Here is a 19,598-nt window from a genome sequence, read left to right as displayed (position 1 = left end):
TTAATAAATTTGCTTTTAATAAAAATTGTATCATTACATCAAAGATATGAAATTTTAGACAGTTTCAAAATCTCATTCTTGAATAGAGCTGAAACAACGCCATATAAGCTTTTTTTAAACTTATGCGCTCAAAATGTCGCCATATGGTTTATGATTTTTCTGATGCAATGAGTTCGTGTTTTGTTTTGTTGTTTGTGTTGTCTTATGTTCACATTGCATTCTGCCATATTCAGCTCTGTAATTAATAAAGTATTTATCGCTGCCCATTTTCTGGTCGCAGCTGTCGAAAAATAAAACATTTCTGAGAATTAATAGATTTTCAACTTTATCAAACCATCTTGAATGAATCCTTGTAAGTAGTGATTAATTTTTTTCCTGTTGATCAGTCTAATATTTCTGTTTATTTTTTTCGGACAATAATTAGTGAAAGAAACGGAGACTTATTAAATTAATAGAAGAGCTTGTTTTTGCCAAATACTTCCTCGTAGTTAAATGGAATGTTAAACCTGTAAAACATTTATATGGTTAAACATTGTTAAATGTAATAACTTAATAACTGTTAAAGTAAGGTGGTACAAAGTCGAAAGGCAGTTTTGGGGGAAAATGTTAAGTGCTCTAAATCGAGTTCACATCAATTTTTGTAAACGTGTTTTTTAATGCAAAATGTTTGCTTAAACGTTGTGACTTTTCGAATCACCTTGGCTTCTGGCGCTTTGTCTGACCAAAATTGCCTCTTCGTTCATTATTTAATAGTCACCTTCATCTCATCTGGCTATTATAGTGGTATTGGTCGTTATATAAACAGCTTCTGGTTTTCGCGAAAAAATACACACAAGAGTGGAATTTCTTCGTGCTGTTTGCCTGAGAAATTGTGCCGTTCATTAACATCATTAAAAGACACTATTGCTTAGCGATTCGGATCGTTCCCTAGCCGGAATTTTTTGCACCCACAATGGAAAGTTTATCTAAGCTACGGTCCCTGAATTAAATCACACCGCCTGTGGGTCGAAAGCAATTGACCCGACTTTAGTAGTTTTATGTTTGGTTTAATTTTTAACAAAATTTAGGGGAACACAAAAGTTTTTAGTGTCAGTGTTTTGATGTTTCATGCTAAATTTCTATGCCTTTTAGTAATAGTCGATTTTGCGGTGCTGTGAGGCCAAGTTTTTTATATCAAAGTTTTCAGCGACAAGGTCTTTGTAAGGGAATGGAGTTAATGTGGTAAGGGAATGGAATAATGGTATTTATAAGGTAACGAATTATAATTATTTTTAGCCATAGAAGCCATCAATTAGTTTGAAAAAAATCATATTGCATTGGATAGAACTACATACACAAAAGTAGAAGTTCGAACGCATGTGTTTTATTAAATGTTTTCTTGTTTTAGTAAGTTCATCTTTTAGCCTATTCTAGTGCAATTACTTTTGCAGGCCATTTTTTATTTTATTACCGGCCAAGGGATTCTATTTTTTATATGAGTGCTGTTTTCTTAAGACTTGGAGATGTGTGTTTGCGGATGACGAGATTTTTTTGTTATTTTTGTTCGAGTGTTTTAATTCCAAAAAAGTGTTTATATGAACAAAGACATAGAGAAATAGACAAAGAAAGTGTTTTTATGTGCAAAGCATGAATTTGAAAGCACGAAAAACATTGTAAAATATTTGTGTGAACAAGTTTTGCTCAGCGAGAGAGAGTGAGTTTTCATTCGATTGCGGCATTAAACGTGTCGATGAATTTTGATAACTTTTCTGTGTTTTGTACTTCTGTTTTACGTTTTCAATTTTGGAGTTGTTGCCGCTTTTTTATCGGTCTTACCTATAATTTTGCACTCTCCATGCGCAAATGAATTTTGAGATTATGAAAGTTGCTTTGTGATGTTTTGTAGAGATTGATCCTCTTTTTTTGAAACAACGTTAACACCAGAAAAATAATAGAAATTCACGAGAGAACAGTGGAAGTTTTGTGATTTTCCTTCAATATATTTACATTGATTAGATATTTAGCGATCTGTGTTGAGCATTGAAAAACTTTGGTTCAAATTTTACCTGTTTGTCTTCATTGCAAGACTTTTGCAGGCGTTTTTGATGTTGTCCGCGAATCAGATTTTACTCGTTGATGACAATTTTTCGAGAAACTGACTGCTTTTGCCTAGCTATAATACTTCTTTAAAGAAATGCTCATTAGGCGGAAACTATAGTTTAGTGGTTGATGATAAAGTTTTATAACTGATTTAAGCTAGCCGTCTGCTCCATGCTTTCTCGCTCGACTCGCTCAATCTTGCATTTTATATTGCAGCTGAGATTCATTACAGGAATTAATAAAAAACAAGTTGCTTAAATTCAGTTGAAAGGGTTATAGAACCGCATCTCCTAGCTGCATTTGTTTTATCCTTTGTTTTTAACTAAATTTGTCGTGCTTGATCCTTCTGTTAACTGGTTGATTGACTAACTGGTTGCTCTTTTTCTACATTTTTGAAAAAAATTCGTTTTCGTTTGTTTTGCACCTATAGGCTATTGTTCTCCACTTTTCTGCTTCTCTCGCTTTAAAAAATTTAACATAACAAAATTTTGCAAACCAACGATATTATAAACTGGATAAACCTATAAAGTTAGGTTACAGAGGCCAATTTCTCAACTTTATTCTGTTATCCCTTTTTAACTTGTCTAATGAGAAATTATTTTAATACTGATTTTTTCAATTTCTTTTAGCGAGGCTAGGTTAACCTTTACTGCATTTCTATCAATGCAGTTTCTGATGCTTTGTAATTCAGTGTTATTGGGGATTATGTGATTCATTTCCTAAAAAAATACTGCTCTTTACATTCATTTGTCTGCTATCCATATTTCAAATTCAATTGAAGTCATCGGTATTCGTCGAATTACTGTATTTTTTGTTGAGGTATGCTTTTTGCAATTTTTGGGGCTGCTGGTAGATTTCTTTTGCGAGGAAAGTTGAGAGAACGCTTTTGTTTCCCAGGAAAGGTTTGCTGCTTTTTCCATGGTTTTTGGTATTGTACTTCATAGACAGAAGGTCTAGTTAGCTGATAGGTACAGATAGCTGGGAGAAATAGAAAAAAAGTCTACGTGGTTAAATATTTTGTTTCTTATTTAAACAATTAACGATTTTCTGTGAGCCACATTCTAGCCATCTAGCTGATAACAATTGTTAAGGATTCGTTGTTTGTGAGTGGTGCAAGATTTCCGCTACTAGTCGTCTCTACAATTCTTCAGGCCATGCTTTAAACAATTTTGGGATCTTTTCCGCTAGCTCCCCCAGTAAATTAGGCACCCCTCATTTCTATATGTTTAAACAGTATGTATGCTTTTGACTATAATTTTTTTGACAATTGTTACATATATATGATTGCTGATGTATTATACCAGGAACGTTATTATGAAAATAAGTAACCTTTTAAGAATGGAGCAAACTATTCATTTTATGCGATGCCTAATTTTTGGATATATAGGACTAGGGAGGGGGCGCTACCGGAAAAGCTCCCAATTTTGTTCTCAAATTTGATTTTTTTAATGTCAATCAGAAATCAATTTGGAGTAGAGATTTTGGTCATGCAATAATATTAACCAGTAAGAAAAAGCAGTATTTCACTTTTTTTCAAACTGATTCCAATGTAATTGGTGATTTTTTGGGTTGTGAGAGGTATTTTCTGTTTAAGTGCGGCAGTTTGCATTCTTGTTTCCGCTTTTCGCGCTTTGAGCTCAAGTTTTTTTGCCCATGGTTTTGAAACTCAGTTCTTAATTGTATCGGAACATCATTGTTCACTTTTGTGCCATGTAACTTGTGGCAGCTTTGGTTTCTTTCTTCCGTTTTTGGTGAGCTACTTTTCACCGTTAAAGGAAAGTTTATGGATATTATGCATGTACATCACTTATGCAGGTTTCATGCATTTCCGAAAACATACTGAGCGCGAGCACCCGACAAGCATTGTATACTGTTATCGTGAATGAGAAGATTCAGAAATAAAAACTGTTGTCCAATCTCGTTTAGATTTTTAATGCAAATATTGTGGACAGAATTTTGTCATTTTGCTTTTTCGATTGCTGATTGTTTCTGTTTTTCTTGATAAAACGGCCAGTCGGGTGGTTTTGTTGTTCCAAAATGTCTTAACTTTCAAAAACTCTTACCTTTTTCAAAATGGTTGCTTTTTCACAGTCAAAAATATCAATCACTAACTAAACTGAGGTCTCGTTAATTTTTGAAGACATTTCTTCTGCATTTTTTTCATAATTATACACAAATTTGAGGTTTTTGTTAAATATTTTTTGGTGAGAAATGTTCTAAAATGTGTTTGCAATCAGTGTCTGAAAAAGTTCAAAAATTGCCTTGACAATACAGACGTATTTACAGTGAAAATGCAGAGTATATAGCATTCTTCTATGCGATTATGTCGCCAGAACGCTATATATTCAATGTTGTAATTCTTTCGCTTTAAACGTGCTTGCTTAGTCAGCTCAACGTATACTCCACTCTCTGCATAATGAATGCACAAATTCTTAACTACTAAATATTATGCGTCGGAGCTGTTCAATTGTGATAAACTAATTTTAACAGAATCTGTCGTCATACTTATAATCTTTGCTATTGGTTTTTGCATAATTTATAGTCGTGAATTCTGTCGACATGTTGCGAAAATAACGTCGATTTTGTGGCCTACTTACTTTTACAGAACGATTACAACGATAGATCATTTTTTTTCAACATTCTTTTGCATTGAGACGGCAGTCTCACCATAAATGCAGTTACTTTTTTCGAAACTGATAGAACACGCTTTTAGATCCGCTAGGGTCACCACTGAAAGCAAAGTCACAGGACAGATTAACCAACAACCATGACTACTACATCACCAATAATTCAGAAGAATCTGCTCCAATCGGAGACATTACCTGCAGAAGGAGAACAGCGAATGCACTGCTGTTACCATCACCTAGGCTGTGAATTTACTGTAAGTCATCGGAATAACAAACTCACCAGAATGGGCACAAATAATATCATATATGCGCCACCTTATAGTTGTCTTAAGAGCCCCAAACAAAAGCATACTATCATTATGCAAATATGTTTGTGAATATTTTTCGTACCTTGAGAATAGAAACTTTTCAAGAGGATTAACTATATCACATGATTGGCCTACAATGAATGCGGTGTCAGGACAATATACCCAATACCATAATACCCAATGCCATAATACCCAATTCCAAAATACCCAATGTGCCAAAATACCCAATGCCAAAATACCCAATGCCAAATTACCCAATGCCATTATACCCAATTAAATTATACCCAATGCCTATTACCCTATTTATAATTTAATAGTTATAATCTTGAAATTAAGGTATAATCCCACAATTAGAGTACCAGTCAACCATTAAATTCAAATTAACTAATTAGACGCAATTTAAGTAAACAAGACGCAAAATTATCACAGAAACTGAATTGTTCAAAGAAACTTGACTCGTTATTCTAGTCTTTAAACTTGGCCAAATATAGACGCTAAACATGAGCGAAATAACTTGGGGTACGTCCCAACAGAACCGATTAACTTTAATCCTTGATGGACATGAGTTTCAAAAGAAGTTAGAAACAAAAACTACTACGCATTGGAAATGCTCAAAATGGAGCTCTTATAAATGTAAAGTTACGGCCATTACCACTGGAGAACTCCTATCGGAAGCTTCTTGTTGGCTTGAATCAACTTACTGGTGGAGTTTGGCCGGAAAAAATTCTCCTGGATTTTGAAAAAGCGGCAATCAATATCTTCTCGGAACAATATCCAGCAAGTGAGATAAAAGGCTGCTATTTTCACTTGTGTCAAAGCTTTAACAGGAAGCTATGCGAACTCGGTCTGAAAAAGATTTATGAAAACAACCCGGAACTAGCATTGACTTTGCGAATGATTCCTGCACTAAGTTTTGTCCCTGAGCCAATGGTATCGGCCTCTTTCGATCTTGTAATTGAGGAAATACAAGATGTCTGTGAAATTGCTAAATTAGACAAAGAGTATTTGCAGATGATAGACGACCTAACTTCCTACTTTCAGAGGACGTATATCCGAGGCGAAAAAATTGGCCGTATCAATAGAGAACCTCAATACCCTTTGGCACTCTGGAACCACAACAAAGATGCAGCTGAAGGCTTAGCAAGAACAACAAATGCAGTTGAAGGCTGGCATTTGGGGGTTACATCCCTTTTTCAAGGCAACCATCCCTGCATTAGGACTTTTCTGGAGAAGATATCACTCGATGCCGCTAACCAAAAATTCAATATTATTAAAGCCTTAAGCGGAAAGGAGAACAAAAGCCGAAAGAAGTACAGAGTTCTGAATGAAAACGTCAAAAATATTGCAAAAAACTTCAAAACTGATGATATTGTCCCATATTTACGTTCACTTGCTTACTATACACATTCCTGAGCTTTTATAATTGTTATTCGTGCGTTTGGTGGTGTTATTGAATAAATTATTTGTAAAAAAACTTTACTCAAAAACTAGAAGAGCTAGAGAGCTGATAATTTGACAGTAGAATTTCGGTGTGGGGTACTTTTCTACCTTCCACTCCCCATGCACTCCCAACACCACCCATAGCTGGTATCGGCAGGTTTTCCTGACTTCTTCCCAGTTTTTTAGTTTCCAATCTTTTTATTAAGTCAACTTTTAATTTTTCGTGAAAATTTTTGTATCGCCGGAATTCGAACCTCCGCCGTGTTTTTTGTTGCATGCATTAACCGCCGCGCCAATTCCGCTTTGATGTTTGCAGTGATATTTTTTGTTATCTTTTATGTGTTAAGTTTAAACAAATTTAACCTAAAAGGCGATTTGACCTAAAAGGCGGTTTGACCTAAAAGGCGGTTTGACCTAAAAGGCGGTTTAACCTAAAAGCGGCATTTCAATTGTCAAAGTTGTTTGTTCTCTTTTATGTTTTTCTGTGCAAGTGTTCTAAAAGTTGACGTCATTTCTTTAAAGCACAATTAGGCCATACCATTTCGCCTTTGAACTTAAAATGAGCATTCTTTATCAAAGTTAGCATCAAAGTGATTATTGTTATTATTACGATTGGGTATATTGGCATTGGGTATTTTGGCATTGGGTATATTGGCATATTGGGTATAATGGCATTGGGTATTTTGGCATTGGGTAGAATGGCATTGGGTATATTGTCATGTAACCAATGAATGCTTATAATTTGATTTGCCCACGTCATAATATGCAACAATTAATTGCTAACAAAATACTCATGCTATGCTAACTATTACATATCGCGCATGTGATGCTCTCTAAAACCTGAGTTCTTACAACTGGAATAATGAAACTTAGTGATGTGACTGGCCTAAAAGGCGGAGAATGCTTACTGTTAATTATTTGCTCTCATCGCAGAATAGTTTATTAAAAAAATAATCCGTCCTCTACTAAAACATACCAAGACTGATACAACTATTTTTATAAAGTGATATTATATCGTTTCGTCACAATTATTTATATGGAGAAATGAAACTGATATGATTGGTGGAAAAGGCGGAGAGTACTTTGTTGTTAATTTGATTTGCCCATGTCACAGAGTATAAATTACTTAAAAACTAATCCACCTTAGACAAACAAATGCATACTAGCACTAATGTGTTATTTATATAGAGGAATGAAATTTGATTGGCCAATTAGGCAGAGAATAAATATTATCGATAAGTTCGTTGTTTACTAAATAATGGAAACTGGCGAGATTCGTATGCGATCACAACAATTTTTGACGAGACGAGCAGTTAGGATAATGGTGTGATCAATCAAATTCGATGGCTGCTTGGAAAAGGTTACAACCTCATCTGGTAAGTGTAAAGGTTTTTTCAAATATGTTTTTGGGAAGCTTTTTTTGAATTAGTTCTTTTGACATTGCATTCTCGGTAACTTCAATTGTGAGGAAAATCATGAGCATGAAGTTGTAGCATTGTTGAATACAAAACAAAACTCAACCATTTTTAGTGTTATCTGATGCAATCCTACTGTGCTATTGCTTAAATGTCGACATAGTGAATCAACCAATCAGGCTATGCCATGCCAGCTGGCAAGAAGTATAAGCGATCACTATAAAAATCAGTGAATTTGTAGAAGCGCTTTTTCTGAGTGAGAGTACAATCCACTGGCTGGCTATTCAAGACCAGCAGCAGAGGAATAGCCGCAAATAACAACAAGCTCAGCTGAGCGCGGCGGCCGAATTCTTAGCCATTTTGTTCGAGCAGTAAGAGCTAAAGCTTAGCTTATTTCCTAACATCAGTAATACATACAACTATGCGCTGTGTTAGATTGTGATTACAAGTTTTCTTTCCAATTCAGTATCGCATGATCCACGCATAATTCTTACTCTAAAAAGTATATACATCTCAATTTAATTCACAGAATTTTAATGGGTTGTCGAAGACAGTGATTAGGAAATAGAACAAAAATTTTTCCTTGTGTTGAATTAAGACTGGATATTTCTGCTATTTGGACAGTAGGTACATAAGTAATGTAACCGAAGAAGTTTTAAGGTTTATTAGTAGCCGCCCTCATCTCAGCCAGCTATTATAGCGCTCCTATTTTTTTTTTACTTCGTCGAACTTTTTTTCGCTTTACCGTTTTGCCGCTTTTTCGACATTTTGCGTGAAATCTTTTTGACTTCTATAGGCTAGTTTCACTCTTCTGTCATTTTGATCAAAGTCCTTTAAAACAGCAGCTGCTCACAAAAGCAATTCAAAATGAAGAGAGTCAGTATAAAAGAATCAAAGTCAGAAATAGAAAAGGGATAAACCCATGAAGCCCAATTTTAGATGCCCGCTATTTGAACGTCGTTCCTATAAGTCTTAGTTACCATCTCTAATGCTTATTGGTATTTATAGTAGCCCCTGTAGTCTCTCTCCAAGAAACAGAAGAATTTTCAACTACGAAATGCCATCAAAATAAATCGGACTTAAACAATTTTTTGTACAAAATCTTTTTTTTCAATATCTATTCTTTCAATCCCAATCATGCTTATTGGAATCAACGGCGGCTATTTTCCGGCAATCTGCCGGGTATGTTTATAGTTGAATCTGAATTGTTAATTTTGGTTGACCGTTTCATTCTTAATAATTTTTTCGATTTCACCGCTCAAGTGACTTTTTCACTCTTGACTTCTTGATTTTTGCGCGACCTAAGTGGCTCTTATTCAGAAATTAGATCTGTTAGTAAGACCATCGATTGTAAGATTAGCTATCAGAAGTACATGATAGCTAAGTGTTTAAGACCAGTATATATGCCGGAGGTCGGGGTTCGAAGCGCGTCTTGATCGAAACTTTTTGCACCCATGAAAATATATCTACGCTACAGCCTCCTCTGAATTAAATTGACCCGATTTTGTTCGAAAGTAATTTGTCTGACGTTAGTCGCTTTGAGTTATTAGGCTTTTTTAAACTACCCCACGCAAAATATGGGCTAATCATGACTAGAGTTTGAGCGAGCCATTAATTGACCGTAAGTTTTGCGCCTCTTGCGTTTAGTTTAATGACGCTACAATCGAAGCACAGCGTGCCACCCTCCCACCTCAACCTGTCGCTAGCGATCAATTACCTCGGACATTAGTCGGCTGCATGTTTCTATAAGAACAAGCAACTGTGTTGCAATATCATGAACGTCGTAATCATCATCGCTACCACTGGCATTTTTGTACTCAAGTATCACAATTTCAAGATGAAACTTATGCTGACTGCAATTATTGCCGCGGATATTATCTGTCGACAGAAGTTTAATTGAAGACTATTATGCTTACAACACTCTTTTGCTAAGTATTTTAAGATTGATAGAAGTTGGTCTGAGATCAAGTTTCTTACGACAGATCGTACCACGCTCTGTCATCACAGCACTTAACTTATGATTCATATCTGTTGTTTTTAATAAACGCCGGTCATTCTTTAGTTGCAAAATAGCCTGCACTTTGGTCTGTTGAATGAGCACTTTTGAAGCATATGGTGCAAGTTTAATTAATAAAACTCTTAGACAACAAGGCGTTGCTGCCAAAAATGTGACCAGCTTGTGATACCTGTAGAGTCGTTTTCAAATGTCCGAAATTCATTTCAATTGGCAAGTTAATGATCATAATCAGCAATAAAATCGTGTCATAACAGCAATAAATCGTGTTTTTAATTTACGGCAGTTGCTCAAAAGTAAGAACCAATTTTCATTAAAATTCAATTGCGATAAAATAATTGCGATAAGATAACTTTTACAAAGAGCTTGGCCTTACCTTTATAGTTCAGTTTCTAACTTAAACAGGTATCTACGACCGTATTCTGTAATGCTAAAAACTTAAACTATATTTATTACACCTCACCTGTCATTCTGTATTAGGTCTATTTTGGTAACTGTGGTTTCGGAAATGCAGTTCTCACTACTAAGCCGTCCGTAATAGACCCTTGTAAGGATGGATACCCTCCCATTATAATTTGTTTTAAATTCGGCCTAATTGCAACTCGGCAACTGATTTTTGTTAAAGTCGCCATCACCGTTACTAAAAATATAATGCGTTGTTCGAGTTTTTACGCATGCAGAGCAAAGCCAAATTTAGCGGATATTTTTTCTGGCGACAGAATATTTTAATTTGTTAGCTCTCGAAAAAAATCAACGCCTTTCTTCATCGGTTCTATTGATTCGGCGGTTTAAATTTGGATTTTAGTCAAAGTCTTGCGACAGGTTTGTTTTTATCATTTCTATTGATTTGCTGAAAATGAGGTGGTTTGTGATTAAAATAATCTACTTACATGTAAGTAAGCCGACGGACAAACATACCAAATTTTCATATTGGTGAAAAAAAACTCAGAAATGTAACGATAGAAGCAATAAGTACTTCGGAATTCAGTGAGCGACGAAATTGCATGAAATTGCACTGTGTCGGTAGTATTATAAATTGTATGTGCTCCTTATGGAGTTCGCTGTAAAAATAATAGGCATCACTCTAATAATAGGACAAAAAATTGAGTTCATGCAGCTTTTAAATCATAGCTGAAGGCGTTTTCTTACTGTTTTCGTTGCGCATGTTTTCTTTTTCACTTCCAGAAAAATAGCACTTGTACAGCGTTTTATGCCTTTTTCAGTCGTTTGTCATTTTCTTGATTTTATTAACTCGAGTGTGCCAGCCACCTGCAGGTCACTATGATCACTCAAATTTCAGGTCAATTGAGGTCGTTTCTAAATTTTCGACAATATGCGGCAATATTTCGACGGGTTATTGCACGAAATTTATAAATTGGGTTCGCTTGATAAAAATTGCTTTGATTGTAGCGACTAACAATGTTTTTTTTTTCAACTTTTTTCATAACTTGGTTGCTTTTACATCAGCTCACTTTATTTCCGTTCGCTTGGCTTCACCCGTTGTTCATTAACATGCCTGTCATCTTTTCTTCGATACAGCAGAATTAGGTTTAAGATGTTAGTCTGGCGTCCCTTATATTTGACACAATAGAAAGCGGCATAAGTAAACAGTGTTTTACTTTTTCAAGCATTTGAGCAGTTTTCAAGCGTTCGGTGAGAGTCAGCCCGCATTTTTGTTGCCTTAATGCCCAATAGCTCTAAAAATGTGGACCCAAGCAATAAACAGTGAATTAAATCTAAAACAATTTCATTCTTTACACTTTCCATTCTTTCTTGTTCCTTTTCCAAAACTTGAGACCGAGCTGCACTTTGCATTAAACGTTTGAAAAAGTATTAATGCTTACTTGTACTTTTTTGAGCTTATTTGTTTGTGATGTCAAATGATCAGGAAACCACTATTTATTTTGTCCAGTGGATTTTGAAGTGCCGATTTTAAGTGTTTGAATTGGTGTTCGCCTAATATCCACAAAACAAATGAAACTTTTCACCTGTCGACAGAAATTTCATTCGCCTAATATTCATTCCTGCGCTGAGTATATGGTTGCGGGACGAATAAATTCAGCAATTTTATGCGAATAACAATTAAAATACTAGAGGTTTTTCAAAATCCACTGAAATTATATTAAGCTGTCAGGTGACATTAACAGGCTTTGTTGCAGCAAGCCAGTTAATAGAGTATATGTAAAATCACTATCCAGATCATAATACTATGCCGACATTCAAGAGTCCCTAAACTATAACCGATTTTAAAAGTGCCGAAACTGTCAGTACCAAATAATTATGAATTAAATGCTAGGGAAATTTGTTTTCAAAGCTACCAGGCCCGTCGGCCTCTGAGGCATGGCCACGCTATAAAGAGTCGAGTATAAAGAGAGCCGAAAACAAGTTATTTTAAAACGATCCGAAAGCAAAAAGTTGCCTTCAATTACCCTAATTTGTGATTTGATTACCAAGAAAAGTACTTAATTGGGTTAATTGGTCTTATTTTTGGTTGTGAGTTTCATATCAAGTCCCATAAGGCGCTGAGGCATGGCCATGGTAGCGATAATTACAAGATAATTTTTTATTAATTCGATGTCAGCTTCTTTACTGGAAATTTTTATTATTATTTTCTCAAATACTAGGTTATGATTGGTTGAGAATGTGGTGGTGTCATTTCAGAACGCAATTTTCTTGGCTGCAAAGCTTATCTTAATTTATCGACCAATAATTTCAATAAATTTTCAGCTCTTTCTTCGGCGCTCTTACAAGTGATTACGTACAACTATGCCGACACAATACAATACCGACGTTTAAGCGTGCCGGAACTGGAATGGATTTTAAAAAGACCGAAACTGTAATTTTAGTTAATTATCAAATAAATGCTGAATTCATTTTCAAAGCAACCAGGGCATGCTGACCAGTAGTTCGATTGTGAGAGATTCATAAGTCCGACGGGCCGCTGAGGCTTGGCGATGGTCCGCAATTATCATTGTTTGTTTTAAATTTATCTCGCTCCAATGATCTTAAACTAATTAACATTAAAAGCCAAAATCTCACAATTTTATTTTTATTGGTTCAGATTTTTTGCGCTAATTTCAGTTGAAGTGATCTGATTGGTTCAAGTTGGTGAAAACTTGAATGAATTTTTGGCTTTTTCATAATCTGCACAGTTATACGTCGGCATTGTTGGAGGTCACCCTTGCAAGTCACTGTTCTGAAGTTATCATTGTTTGCTTTAATTTTATCTCGCTCCATTTATCTTGTTCTAATAAATTATAAATTTCAAATTCTTAATTTCCCTCATCATAAATTCAGCACTTCATTGTGATTGGTTCAGATGTTTTGCGCTCATTTCAGTTAAAGTGATGTGATTGGTTTGGCAATTTGTCGGGTAAAAAGTTGAGCAAATTGTCGGCACCCTTATAATTGGAACAGTTATCGGCATAATTGTACGTCAGCTCCAGATCATAATGATTATTTCCAAATCATTATTTTTTGGCCCCATAATGCTGAAGATTCTGTATCGCCGAAATGACAGAAAACCTATGAGTTTCTTAATCTGAATTTTTCAGAGCTATTGGGCCTAAAAATTTGCTAGGGCAGTTGAGGGGAATATATTGAAAGTATAACGATGTAAATTTTCAGTATTTGAAAAAGTTAACTTTCGGTTTTTCTAATGAAGTCTAATGAGAGGGAATTTTCAATACTTCATTTGACCAAAAAAATTTCTGCCTTTAATTGTATCATTTGGCATCCGGCGAATGCCCAGGAAACTTGTATTCATACTTCTCACCTGAATGCTACATAATTTTTTATTACCTAACCGAGATTTTGCGCTAACTTGCAACCCCTTGGTTGCGTCATTGCAGCAAAGTGTGACTTAAAGTCAGATTTCATTTCCACAACAATCATTGGAATGCTTCGTTTAGCTCTTAGTGGAATACTGAACTATTGCTGAATAGTTCAAGTATTTCCGAATAATTGAAAATTCTACTCTTGTACGTCTATTTGAATCTCTCGACCAACTAATTAAACTGCTGGCCGATTTATTATGTTTATTAAAGTGCCCGTACCTTGATCGTTTGAACGAGCTCTTTAACCTAGACGCTGCAGGCTCTATTTAAACGAGTAGGTGTATGGGCTTTTATTCAAATGTAATATGTCGCCAAATCATAGTTCAGTAATAGTATCAGAAATGAGCTTATAGACTTTGACTTCATTTACCACAGTATCATCATAACAATGAGGATAATAAATGCTTCTCATGCATTGTTTCTATCCTCTTTAATTATGTCGACAGAATCGAAAATTAACGTAATATCTATATTTGCAAAGATATTAATAGCATTGCGTGACCAATATCAGTATAATGATTTATAATGCTCTCAAAAGGCAGTTGTATCACACATTATGTTCCAACTGTCAACTTTTACGAGCTTCATGACAACATAACTTTGCGTAGGTGATTATGCCAACTTATAAACTTGTATATAAAACGATGGTGCATTACAAAAAGAAAGTTTATCCGAGGCTAGATTGATCTTATTATTTTTTTGCCAAGTAGAACTAGTTACTATTCTTTTGCATCATGACTAATGGACAACGCTGGTATTAAAGTCGAGAAACGGAAGCTGTAAATTAGAAAAAAAAATTGTTAACCTATTTAATTTAAGTTAATTCTTGTCATTGCTTGTTCAGGCAACTTCACAAGATAAGCTGGATACCCACAACAGACAACCCGATTGTATCAACAATCACTTAAACTACACTGTGGAAGGCTTCAATGAGCTCAAAGCTAGATTGGATGTACACGAGGCTGAGCTGAAAAAGAGCCATAACGCCTGGCATCGAATTCAAGCCGTTGCCCCAGCGTTGGAGCGTCTGGCAAGATCTGAATTATTGAGGCAGCAACAACAACAAAAAACTATGGAAACAGTAACCGAAGCTGCTGTTGCTACTGTTGCAGCGAATAAGGAAAATATTGCCTGGACGCTTCCTCCAGAGCTTGAAAAGTACATTCAGAAAACACCTCTGATGAGTTACAAAAATCTTTACTTCACTTTTCAAACTCAGAGCACGCTCTCAGAGATGAAAGTTGAACTTGAAACTGAGCGAAAGAATAACCAGGATATGAGGAAGGAGTTGCTCAAAATGAGTGAAGAAATAAGGAAGCTCAAAGACGAGCAGAACCATTTGGGGAAAGATATGGCTCTGTCAAAGTACTTTGGGTCGTCATCGCACAGTTTGGGTGTCTCTGACGCTGGATTTGGGAGTGATGATTCTGTCAAAAATGATTCCACCTCTATGGAATTTGCCGATCACGGGCAACTCACGCAGCTAATGACGAGAGTTGAGTTGCTTGAGAAAACTTGCGAAGAACTCAAAAACGATCGCGAAAGATGCAAACAGCTTGAGAGATTTGTGATGCATTTGCACGAAAGAATCAAGAGCTTGGACTGTGGGCGAACCGGAGTTTTTATCTGGAAAATTACCGGATTTGACGCTATTTTCCAAAATGCTAAAAGGCAGCATGATTTAAAAGTGAAAGGTATGCAAATAAGTGACAATAACTCGGCGTGCGATTTCTGCAGCCCGTTATTTTACACAGCTCCAAACGGATACTTGATGTACATGAGGTTATACCCTTTCGGGTGCGATTCAGCAGCAGGCAATTTTGTGTCTCTGTTCGTCGCCCTGAGCCCGGGCGAATATGATGGAGTGCTCAAGTGGCCATTCTTAAACTCGATCGAGATCAGTTTGTTGAGTCAAGACGACCCGGCGGATAAGTGGACCCAAGTGATCACACCTGGTGGGAACAACATGACATGTTTCCAGCGCCCTTCGTCCAAATCGGGCAATATGAGCGTTGGAATCCTCCATTTCATCATTCACAAGTTAGTCGTCACCATTGTACAGATTAAAAGTGAGATATGTTTTTTTTCAGAATCGGAAGAATTTTTACGGATGCTAATTTTGTCTTTTTTTGAGACAAAATTGTTTAGTTTGAAAAGATTAACTTTTTTGCGTAAAGTTAACACGGTCGTTTTAATATGTGGGCTGTTGGTAGGAGTGGTTCATCTATTTGGTTGTGGAATGCCTGTACGTTTTAACGTTACAATCCAGTTAGCGAAAAATTTTTGTTTAGTAAAATGTATGGAAAAGACTCGCCCTACATGAAGAATGACACAATATACATCGAAGTGCGGATAAGAGAAAATGATTCCATGTTCAGTGGACCCACTAAAGCTAAAGTGCCAAGACATGGAGGAACTACAACACACTAACAATGGCATCTCAACGAGCTCTCTGATTGGCTAATCTGAAAGCTACATACCAACAGCTTCCAGATTGGCCAATCAGAGAGGGCTGATTTCTTCGAATCATCATTTATTGATATTTATTGGAAGTGGTCAGCCAGCATGCTTTCAAATTATTCATCTTGAACGAACTCAAAACAAGCTCATCGGAAGATTTTCTCATGGCTCGTGATTGTACATATCTCATTTCATCTTACTAAGTTATTGCTTGATAGCTCACAAAAGAAATTATTAAACTGAAACTGTTAACTGTGGACGTCTTGAGAGGTTGAAACTCATCAGAAATTTGAAGAACTGAAAAAGAAGTATGGTGCTTTATAAGATCAGGAAGTGGTTGTTGTACATAAATCTGTTCATAAAATGATTATTTTTATAACTTATTATATAACTAGCATTACATAATTGACTCAATTTCTGTAATTATAATGTTGAATGCTATGGCTTTTTCCAAATGTAGCCTTCGGGGCTACCTGTGGCCAAAGTTTTGGCTACATTGGAGAAAGTAAATGCTTCTCCTAATGAAATACAGTAAAGATGGAGTCAATTACGTAATCTTTCAGATAATAGTGCATGCAGTATTGTCGGTATTAGTCATATTGAAGTTTCGCTGTTGTCTCAAATTTTTGTTCACATGTTGGGGGGGGGGGGGGGGTAGTCTTTAACTTTGGGTCTGGTAAACAGAGGTGCGACCTGTTGATAAATTTTTTATTCAAGTTCATTGTGTATAACCCTTGTGATGATTATTATAAATGATGAACGTTTGTTTAATAATTTGATTACCTATCTTGATTATTTTGTCACATGATTGATTGTAAAGCGATGATTGGTTTAAAATGCGATGATTATCACCAAGTCCTCAAAAGGCCTGGACTTCGACGACTTTTCTTGAGCTACCCGAATGCAATCTCGAGGCGGTTTTGCAATTTCGATAAAGGTTAAGGTTAAGTATTTGCAGACGCTCCTGGTGCTTTTAATTCTAGTCCACTATTGATCAATCATCTAGTACGGCTTGAACCAAAGAAACCTGTAACCTTTTTCAGTGTTGATATCCTTTCGGTCATGAGAGCGTTCTGATTCTTAAACTTGGATCTCTTTGAGCTCACCTTGTTGACGGTTGAAGAACGCTGTTTATGACTGAAAAACTTCATTTTCTACTTATTTATCATCGGTCATAGGAACATTGTAATTCTGGCACTGAATTCTCTGAGCTCAACTGTCAGAAGAACAAGGAACTCTGGCCGAACAAATTTTAACTACTAAAAATTTAATTCCAAAAATGGCTCAAACGTCTAAGTTGCTATTTCATCCTTCAATAACACCTGAATTAATTAATATCTTTACTAACAAAATGCATCTGAATGTTTTATAATCATTGAAACGTTGCTTGTTTTAGTTATATTCATACTGTAGTTAATGTGCTGTGGGTTAGAAGTTAACTTTTTCTATGTTATAGTCTAGTTACTGGATGACATTTGCTTATGAATAATTTTTCAACTGAACTGAATTTAATTAACATCTGAGTGCTGTATTGTCACATCGGTACATGGATTAAATGTGCGCTGATAATGTAATGTTAACTTAATGTTATGCTGTTTTGTTCTTATTATCACATTTTTTTCACGCGGAAGTCAAGATTCATTTTATTCCGTGTTGAAAAATTCCAGAGCTTTTCATCAAAGATATGACCGAAGTTGCAATTGTGCTATTTGCATTTATGATTTCAGTTTCAACGGAATTAACATGCATGATCTTCCGCGTGAATACACTTTGACTCGCTCAAAAAGTTTTCATGCGAATTCGGCTGAATTTTCCGCCATATTACAACAATCACGTTGGCATTGTATGTTACAACTTGGGTCCATAAGGTGCATAAACCCTCCTTAACTATTCCTCCTCATTTTTTCCTTTCATTTTGGCGCAGTAATTGATATTCTGATATGAATTATAATATTGAAGTTCACGCTGATTTTTCAACTATAAAATACGCGGTTTATCTTATACCAACTGTATTTTGTGACTGGCTTGTTGGTGCGGCTGAATATTGTAATTTCGTATCGGGTTTTCTGATAACTGTTTGAGTTATATTTATTTGAAGCCATATTTTTCCATGGAATTCAGTGCGATTCATGATGCCTACTATTATTGGACTGTTAATTTTTTCAGTAACCCCTCCTCAATAATACATGCGTGTCTACTGATCATTATATTATGAACATTAGTTGTTTGCTTAAACTTAATCATTTAAAGTTTTCATAAAGCACGAACAGTAAACTTACCTGTAAATGTTTTGGTTTAAATTCATTTCCTCGTGTTATCTAGAATTTTTGTTAACACTGTCAGCTTAAAAATAAAATTAGTGCGAAATAATGTCTTTTAATCTGAGCATTGAAAGTAGAAGGAACTGAGGACGCTCCTTAATGTGTTTGCACAATAATATTCCGACCCGTCTCATCAGTCAAGTTTTAAAACCAAAAAAAGATATGTGAGCGCTTGAGTGTTAAAACGGGTAGGTGTTGCAAACACCGCGCTTTCAGTAGATTTTTAGGAAAATCATTTTCAACCTTAAGAAGTCTAACAAAAGATTTCGAAAAAATATCGTATTTTTGTGAATGTTTTTTTTTCAATGCGCAAAATAGCGGTCCCTAAAAGGCAGCAATAAATCATGCACCAGCTGACCTTCAACTTTCTGTTATTGTTGAAATATAAAAATTTATTATGTGAAAAGATTTGGCCAGCATTGCTATTCGAGTACTTTTGTTCTAGAAACTCCAGTATGTCAGTATTGTAATATCCACTTTTATTTGCTACCAGAAAACTTGATAGTAGATAAATCAATGTCTTCAAGGTAATTGAAAGAAAAATGGAACTTCAAACAATATTGATACTTAACTTTTTGGTTTGCATGCAGCCGTAGTGTCTGCTAACACAATCTCTCCAGTGAAGAATCTTTGTTTATGGAAAAAAATTAATCCAAGTTTCTTGTGTTTTGTCAAGTCATTCAACACTCAGAAAACAACAAACGGTTAAGAATTTACAAAGAAAATTTATTTGAATTTTATAATTTTCTGAACTGGTCTATTTTTCATGCAGTGACTTAAATATTAATTGAAAACCGTTCGTTTGTTTGGCTTTAGTTTCACTAAAACAACGCAACTCCTTTTTTTTTCTCAGGTATAGTTGCTGTTTTTTCTCAAATGTAGAAAATTCTCGGCCTAATTCGTTTCAAACGTAAAAGACGGACCGTCACTCACGTTTGAAGAGAATTTGTAGAATTGCAATTAAAATTTACAAACTACGACAGAATGAAAAAATCGTTTGTTGTAGTTTTTGAAATCAATAATTGGCGTTTTTTCTGCCATCATTTGAAAAAAGATCACACATTCTTCTTGCAAATTAGTTTCATTTGATTTCAGTAT

General features: G+C 35.4%; 3 protein-coding genes across 6 annotated transcripts in view; all 3 read left to right on the top strand.

The window, feature by feature from the left end:
• The window catches only part of LOC142342696 (phospholipid phosphatase 1-like), a 518,061-nt gene that overhangs the window by 235,955 nt on the left and 262,508 nt on the right, over window positions 1-19,598 (top strand). The gene's annotated exons all lie outside the window — the stretch shown is intronic.
• On the top strand, window positions 208-18,549 carry LOC142342694 (TNF receptor-associated factor 6-A-like). Of its 4 annotated transcripts, XM_075394188.1 has the most exons (4): window positions 208-352; window positions 4,793-4,960; window positions 14,564-15,759; window positions 16,011-18,549. In XM_075394188.1, the coding sequence occupies exons 2-4, from the start codon at window positions 4,847-4,849 to the stop codon at window positions 16,147-16,149; spliced, it is 1,449 nt and encodes a 482-aa protein (XP_075250303.1). In that variant the 5' UTR covers window positions 208-352; window positions 4,793-4,846; the 3' UTR covers window positions 16,150-18,549. The 4 variants fall into 4 exon arrangements, with proteins under 4 accessions (XP_075250303.1, XP_075250304.1, XP_075250305.1 ...); XM_075394189.1 differs by lacking the exons at window positions 208-352; window positions 4,793-4,960 and adding an exon at window positions 7,454-7,830; XM_075394190.1 differs by lacking the exons at window positions 208-352; window positions 4,793-4,960 and adding an exon at window positions 14,186-14,323.
• Window positions 439-19,598, top strand: part of LOC142342697 (V-type proton ATPase 21 kDa proteolipid subunit c''-like) — a 203,027-nt gene continuing 183,867 nt past the window's right edge. Inside the window, exon 1 of the mRNA XM_075394196.1 lies at window positions 439-449. The gene's annotated coding sequence lies outside the window, so the exon portion shown is untranslated. The remainder of the gene's footprint in view (window positions 450-19,598) is intronic.

The sequence above is a fragment of the Convolutriloba macropyga genome, chromosome 7, assembly GCF_964194025.1.
Source record: "Convolutriloba macropyga chromosome 7, txConMacr16.3, whole genome shotgun sequence".
Lineage (NCBI taxonomy): Eukaryota > Metazoa > Xenacoelomorpha > Acoela > Convolutidae > Convolutriloba > Convolutriloba macropyga.
Note: the sequence above shows the minus strand (reverse complement) of the source record. Positions and strands in the feature narration are given on the sequence as shown.